The sequence below is a fragment of the Haliotis cracherodii genome, unplaced genomic scaffold (genome assembly GCF_022045235.1).
Source record: "Haliotis cracherodii isolate W230 unplaced genomic scaffold, xgHalCrac1.p SCAF_28, whole genome shotgun sequence".
NCBI classification, from domain to species: Eukaryota; Metazoa; Mollusca; class Gastropoda; order Lepetellida; family Haliotidae; genus Haliotis; species Haliotis cracherodii.
The window spans coordinates 3,677,522-3,685,626 of NW_027266284.1; the positions used below are offsets into that span (position 1 = coordinate 3,677,522).

General features: G+C 44.3%; 1 protein-coding gene across 1 annotated transcript; it reads right to left on the reverse strand.

The window, feature by feature from the left end:
• Window positions 1-766: 766 nt before the first annotated feature.
• LOC139473378 (tubulin alpha-3 chain-like) lies at window positions 767-4,043 on the reverse strand. Its single transcript, XM_071255930.1, has 3 exons — window positions 3,877-4,043; window positions 2,264-2,486; window positions 767-2,033 (listed from the first exon to the last, which is right to left on the reverse strand). The coding sequence occupies exons 1-3, from the start codon at window positions 3,877-3,879 to the stop codon at window positions 907-909; spliced, it is 1,353 nt and encodes a 450-aa protein (XP_071112031.1). The 5' UTR covers window positions 3,880-4,043; the 3' UTR covers window positions 767-906.
• Window positions 4,044-8,105: the final 4,062 nt, after the last annotated feature.

The window sequence follows — 8,105 nt, forward strand, 5'->3', positions numbered from 1 at the left end:
GAACGACTGTCGCTGTAGATGTAGCCTTTGCCACGCTGGAAATGTGCAATGTTTGTGACAATCGATCTCGTACAAATCGTTTGTGCTTAAATCGAAAACCGACGTTCCGAGTTTGGAAATAACTGTATATATACTGAAGGAATCAAATAAAGAAACACGGTGAACAGGCATGTACACTCCTTCCCTTAGCTGTCTCTGTCAGTGCATATATCATTATTTCACGTTTAGTAGTAGCATTACGAGCAGCCGTGCCTATTCATTCCATGACGAAGGTCTCCCTTCAACGTACCAGGATCTGGTAATCATCGGTCCGAATAATTTCGATAATCATCCCTGGTTTATCAGAACCTAACCCGATAGGTTTTATATACGTAACACTTCGGGGTGTTCTTCGACTTATGGTTACACGTTATTGAAATACTGTTCATCGCCGGGTTGAGACGCCGTGATATAATTAAATATGTATCGCCCAACATGGTGGACACGCCAGATAGTGATCTACACGCCCAAAATTTATTTTACAGACATTTATCGCCATTACACCTTCACTATCACTTCATCAGTTACCTTGTGTTTTGTCGGTAGTATATTTAATTGTACTTCGACGGTAGACTCAAACGAAAATCAAAAGCACGTTCCACTGAGTCGACTCCATCCATGAATAGATGAACAATAGAAAAGCCATGACCCATACCACCATCTCGACCTCTGTAATGTTGATAGAAAGCAACACAAATGGTGGAAGTACATGATAGTGATACTTTATTCATTTCTATACAGTATATCAACACTGGTATCCATTAAGTAACAAGGGTGGGGAGAGACCATATTCAAACGGCAAAACCAAAAAGATACAGTAACCGGAGTATTCATTTAACTAAAAACATCGATGCCATGGTTCCGCGTCTAGTATTCCTCTCCTTCTTCCTGTTCATCCTCAACGGAATCAATACCGACCTCCTCGTAGTCCTTCTCCAGGGCTGCCAAGTCCTCACGGGCCTCGGAGAACTCTCCCTCCTCCATACCCTCACCCACGTACCAGTGGACGAAGGCACGCTTGGCGTACATCAGGTCGAACTTGTGGTCAAGACGAGCCCAGGCCTCGGCGATGGCAGTGGTGTTTGCCAACATGCAGGCGGCTCTCTGGACCTTGGCCAGGTCACCACCGGGGACAACAGTTGGTGGTTGGTAGTTGATGCCGACCTTGAAACCAGTGGGACACCAGTCGACGAACTGGATGGTTCTCTTGGTCTTGATGGTGGCGATGGCAGCATTGATATCTTTTGGTACAATATCACCACGGTAGAGAAGACAACAGGCCATGTATTTGCCGTGTCTGGGGTCGCATTTCACCATCTGGTTGGCGGGCTCGAAACAAGCGTTGGTAATTTCCGCGACAGTAAGTTGTTCGTGGTAGGCTTTCTCGGCGGAGATAACTGGTGCATAGGTAGCCAGAGGGAAGTGGATACGAGGGTAGGGCACCAAGTTGGTCTGAAACTCGGTCAGATCAACGTTCAGGGCACCGTCAAATCGGAGTGAGGCAGTGATGGAGCTGACGATTTGACCAATCAGACGGTTTAGGTTGGTGTACGTTGGACGCTCAATGTCAAGGTTGCGGCGGCAGATGTCGTAGATAGCCTCGTTGTCGACCATGAAGGCGACATCAGAGTGTTCCAGGGTGGTGTGGGTGGTCAAGATGGAGTTGTAGGGCTCCACGACGGCAGTAGAGACTTGGGGAGCTGGATAGATAGCAAACTCTAGCTTGGATTTCTTGCCGTAGTCAACGCTGAGGCGCTCAAGAAGCAGTGAAGTGAAGCCGGAGCCAGTGCCACCACCGAAGCTGTGGAAAATGAGAAACCCCTGGAGTCCAGTGCACTGGTCAGCTAGTTTCCTGATTCGGTCAAGGACAAGGTCAATGAGCTCCTTGCCAACTGTGTAGTGACCACGGGCGTAGTTGTTGGCGGCGTCCTCCTTGCCGGTGATCAGCTGCTCGGGGTGGAACAGCTGGCGGTAGGTGCCGGTACGGACCTCATCTTTTATAAGGAAAGAAACGATTTTTTTTAAGCGAATGTTTAAAAGTCATTTAATAATTAATTTCGTCAAGCGTCAGTGACACACTGTTTGCGTCATAAGATTGACCACGATGACGTTTACACTTCTGTATTAATTTATTAATACCATATCAGAGAGTAATAAAGTGATGAAGGTATGACGTCATACTATCAACAAAGTCCATACATATTTCACGAAACACGACACTTACCGACAACAGTGGGTTCGAGGTCGACGAAGACGGCCCTGGGGACGTGTTTCCCTGCTCCAGTCTCGCTGAAGAAGGTGTTGAAGGAGTCGTCCCCACCCCCGAGGGTCTTGTCTGAGGGCATCTGACCATCAGGCTGGATGCCGTGCTCCAGACAATACAACTCCCAGCAAGCATTGCCCATCTGACATCCGGCCTGGCCGACGTGGATAGAGATACATTCCCTCTGGAACAATTAATAAGGTTGAAAATAACACCATGCATGAATAGACCTCTGTTGACCATGTGTCAGTTGTTGAAATGCGAATGTATCACAAGATATTAAGAAGGGCTGTGCGAGAATCGAACGAGTAACGTATCACGAAATAACGAATGTACAGTAATTCCATTCCATTCACACGTCTGTCCACGTCACCCACGCATATGACGTGACGCCCCGTTTAATGTTTTGCACGTGCAACACAGACGATCCGTAGACTCAGTGTTTCAATCCATCGCCAGAAATTAGAGACATTTTTCTTGGCCTGATGCGCTGCTATGTCCATAGGTCGTAATATGTTACTTTCGTATGAACTGCGCGTGTCGTGTGTTAACCTTGGCTATTAAACTGGTCTATGAGGCCTTTTACTCGGGCACATCGCTCTGTGTCTTAAAGAATAAGTATCGTTATTATCCGTAGGGTTAGAAATAACCGAGTTCATTACATTCGTATGTGCAATCGTGCAAATATCACTGCTCGCGCACCAGTGTATTATTTCCGTCATCCGGATGGCTTTATTGAATCTTATTATGATGTAAAGTCGAAATAACGTCACTCCAGAAATGATGTCATAGACGAAGATTGTTGACGTCATTAGGCTAATTGTGGTTTTCAAGGACAGCGGTGGTGATCAGTGTATTTTTCTAAAGGGGAGCTCAGAAGGATTAAGAAATAATGGATATTAAAGAAATCATTGGATTTTACGAACCTCGTGTAAGAATTCATGTATTAATCTCGCTCTCTGACACTCGTTACAAAAAGCAGAATGACAGTATATATTCCTTTCAGTCATTGTTGCGTTATTAATCATCCGATCTTAGGTTATGGCTTGTTCGATCTGACAAACTAGTAAACAACATAGATCGATGTTGCTATTAGTAGACGATAGGCTCCATGACGTCACACTGCTTGTCGGTGTAGTTTTATTTATATTAATTGACATGATATAAGTCATTGCATAAGCCTGCAAACACTCTCCACAACACCCCATCACGTGACCAAAACTGAGACGCTCTGATAAACAAACCACTCATGTTGTTAATTGTCATCAAGAATGTGATTCCGAACATTTTCTCTTCTGTTGTCCCGGATACCTATTTGATGGCACTTTTGGATATAACAATAAATCTCTGCCGTGGTAAGTCGAATTATTTACATGACTGAATTTAGAACTAGGTTCTAGAAGTGGTTTATCAACCTTAATGCCAATTGAAGTTCCATGCCACAAGTACCTGCCAGCGAGCGTCTAAAGTTATACAATGTTGGTACTGCGTCAGAATGATGTACACCAAGGCGTCCATATCAACAGCACTGGCATCACACAGTGCTAACGATGTAACTACAATATCATACTCACCATGTTGTGCTTAAAACAGAATGTGACCTGCCAAAGACGAACTCGCTCGAACCTTTTCGATGGAGACTGGCGAGACGAATGAAACTTTGCCAACAGTGGTGATCAATTATATTGGACACGTTGCCAAGACAGTCGCGCGACGGCTGTCGCTATCAACATTTTGTCTCCAGCATTTTAATTATTAAAAACATTGGTGCGTCGGGCATTGTGCCTACATACATCCCCTGAATCGTGAAGTCTCACTTGGTTGATAATGCCGGCCAGTTTGCCTGTATCTCTTTGTTAAGGTGAATTAAGTAGTGTGAGAAGATGGGTGTAGACAATGCAGGTGGAGTGGTGGGGATCGATGTCGGGAATATATTGGTTGCTCTATATACTGTTGTCCTTGTTGCGTCGTTGTCGGTGATACCACGGACAAATGGGGGTGTGGTTGACTGAGCATGCCGTTGTCAATATAAATAATGGTTGTCATGGTAGAAGAACGGATGTCGCCATAAAGCAGTTCACAAAGTTGACAATTTGCACACGCACACACAAACATACGCACGCATGCACGAACGCACACACACATAGGTATAAGTGTGATTAGTTTTCTAGCTGTCCACATCATGTTGACTTTATGTATGGATGTTGATAAGGTTAAAACAACACCATCATCTGTGTGTATGTCTGGACATTGTATCGTTTAAACAGTTTGAATGGTAATTATTTAAGAATTTAATTATTTGCGCTCTGTGTCCACTCTCGGTCAAAGGTAAATACAAAATTCAACTGACTGTTTTCATGAGCAAATACAAAGGCGAGAAAATAGGGGTTTTTTTAATACATATTTGGGGATATATTACACATTTATAGTAAAATGCAGTACAGAAGAAGTGACCTGCGTAATATCCCCCAAACAGTAATGGACACCTTCCTTGTTTCCCTGAGGAAACGACAAGAATGCTTCATATGTGTTCCAATCCTAAAGTAAACCAGAAAGCTTGCAGGACTGTGCTCTTGATAAAGAAATAAACTTAAAGCCAAGACCTCACATTGTGAAGTTATAAAATATTTTATCTTACCTTTTATCTTACAAAGTAGACACAAGACATACATGTAAGCCTTCACCTCAGTCTGAATTTCTGCCCAGGGGGAGCAAAATCAGTACAGGTTTGTCTCATTACTGTTGTGTTATGTCTAATGCAAGTGTTGGAATTCCAGGCCGCCGTCAAAATCACGAATAGACTTCGTGGTGAACCAAATTCACAATGCATGTATTTCCTGTTCAATTATATGTCTCAACCATAACAGAAATCAATATCAGAACGCGAGGCGACAGGAGAATTAAGTGTCATGCGTCGTTGACTTGTTCTGTGTTACAATGTTAACGACCCGTGAAGATCCCGGTTAGAATAGGTCTTCAGCAACCCATGCTTGTCGAAAGAGGCGACTTGAGGGATCGCTGACTTTGTATCCCAATTGCGTAGATCGAAGCTCATGGTGTCTAGAGCACTCAGTCTAGATACGTTTATATGTACAGTTACCACTTTCTCTACATAGGATTACACAAGCTTATCTCACATAACATTAAGATACCAGCTGATTGGTTAAGGAGCGGGCAATTACAGTCCATGTACCCTGCTGATAAATCAATCGGAACACACCTAAGGTAACTTGATTATCTCGCATAAGTATCGTTGAGCGGAAATAAACCGATGGTTATCCGAATGCATTGGGTAAAGGGAAGTAACTCGATTCGTTTGAGTCGTCTACTCGCTGTCAAAATGGCTCAAAGCGTTTTACTCAGTGCAACTTCTGGCATATATTCCAGGTCTGTATGAATGAATGTCTCTGCGATAAATTCGTTGTCAACGTTGTATCCGATCCCTCGGGACATGTGGTGTGATGTACCACATGTGTGAACCCCTCGCTTGACGGCTCAGTTACTGTTTACATCACACCCTATACCCCTCGCCTGACGACTCAGTTACTGAGTACATCACACCCTATACCCCTCGCCTGACGGCTCAGTTACTGAGTACATCACACCCTATACCCCTCGCCTGACGGCTCAGTTACTGTTTACATCACGCCCTATACCCCTCGCCTGACGGCTCAGTTACTGAGTACATCACACCCTATACCCCTCGCCTGACGGCTCAGTTACTGAGTACATCGATATCACACCCTATACTCCTCGCCTGACGGCTCAGTTACTGAGTACATCACACCCTATACCCCTCGCCTGACGGCTCAGTTACTGAGTACATCACACCCTATACCCCTCGCCTGACGGCTCAGTTACTGAGTACATCGATATCACACCCTATACTCCTCGCCTGACGGCTCAGTTACTGAGTACATCACACCCTATACCCCTCGCCTGACGGCTCAGTTACTGAGTACATCACACCCTATACCCCTCGCCTGACGGCTCAGTTACTGAGTACATCACACCCTATACCCCTCGCCTGACGGCTCAGTTACTGAGTACATCACACCCTATACCCCTCGCCTGACGGCTCAGTTACTGAGTACATCACACCCTATACTCCTCGCCTGACGGCTCAGTTACTGAGTACATCACACCCTATACCCCTCGCCTGACGGCTCAGTTACAGAGTACATCACACCCTATACCCCTTGCCTGACGACTCAGTTACTGAGTACATCACACCCTATACCCTTCGCCTGACGGCTCAGTTACTGAGTACATCACACCCTATACCCCTCGCCTGACGGCTCAGTTACTGAGTACATCACACCCTATACCCCTCGCCTGACGGCTCAGTTACTGAGTACATCACACCCTATACCCCTCGCCTGACGGCTCAGTTACTGAGTACATCACACCCTATACCCCTCGCCTGACGGCTCAGTTACTGAGTACATCACACCCTATACCCCTCGCCTGACGGCTCAGTTACTGAGTACATCACACCCTATACCCCTCGCCTGACGGCTCAGTTACTGAGTACATCACACCCTATACCCCTCGCCTCACGGCATGTTTTCTAACATGTTTAAAGTTTAAGCTTCTTTAAAAAATATGTTGAAGTTTATGTCTTTCCTGAGTCAATTATTAATACATATTAGCATGTAGCAGTGTCCAATACCAATTACTTATCTATGATGACTTAAGTGTAAGCTTCCATTGTCTATTGCTAATTAGCTGTCAGAGCCAATCATCTGCTGGCTTCCATTGTTAGCTTCTACCCTTTTGTTATTTTCCACCTTTTGTTTCCACCCTTAATTTTGTTGTCCTTACCTGTACATAATAGATAAGTTGACATCCATATATTCTCTTCCTTATTAGCATGTAATTCCTTCAAATTCGGAGTCCAATATTGTTATATCTGACGGCGTGTATACATGTGGGGAGATATCATGATAGAAAGTGCTTATGCGTGCTATGTATTAAGAAAATTCACTACGATGTATCAGTACTGTTATTGAATAAAAAAATATGTAGAAAGTGGAGGTGCCGTATAATATTTGTCCGGCTATAGATGTTTTTTTTATTTGTAGTGTATGCAATTGGTTCAGAAAGATGGAGTTGACAGCGGTTGACCGAAGTTGCCTATACCTACCGAGCTGACTCAGGTCAGTCCAATTTTAATAATCGATTTTCGTGCAGGAGATGTCCGTGCGTGTGTCAATTTTCCCATCTGATTGAAAACCTAGGCTGCCAGCGTGACAACCGTTTATATTAAGTCCGTGATATATCGATATCCTTCAGTGTGTTTTTGTTAAATTCTTTTCCAGCTGTTTTCCTTTTAGAAAGATTAGAGATGCTGAACTGTTCGAAAGTGGATTACATCTTCGCAGAGAGCCTGGCAGACATGTAGTAAATGCGATTTAGAAGAAACAAAATTATAGGAATAGATCACTATTATTATCTTATAAAGGAATAAAGGCACCGCAATTTGCTGTAAAGAGTTGCGTCCCTTGGGCACACCTGAAACCTGTGATCGTAGGTTCGAATCCCCACGCCCGATTATGTTTCTAGGTTTGTCAGCACCATACCCATGACCTGCATTGGGCTTTGCTCCCACATCAAGCTGACACGCCCTCTTAAAACTGGTACACTGGTCAAAGCGGCGATGAATCCAACTCAATCACTCGCTTTGTTGTGATCAGCGGACACTTTAACGGCTTTTCTTTAACTTATAACTTATATATAGCAAAAGAACCATGCACACGCGTATATATCACGCGTGATTCATGAATATATGAATACTCAGAGG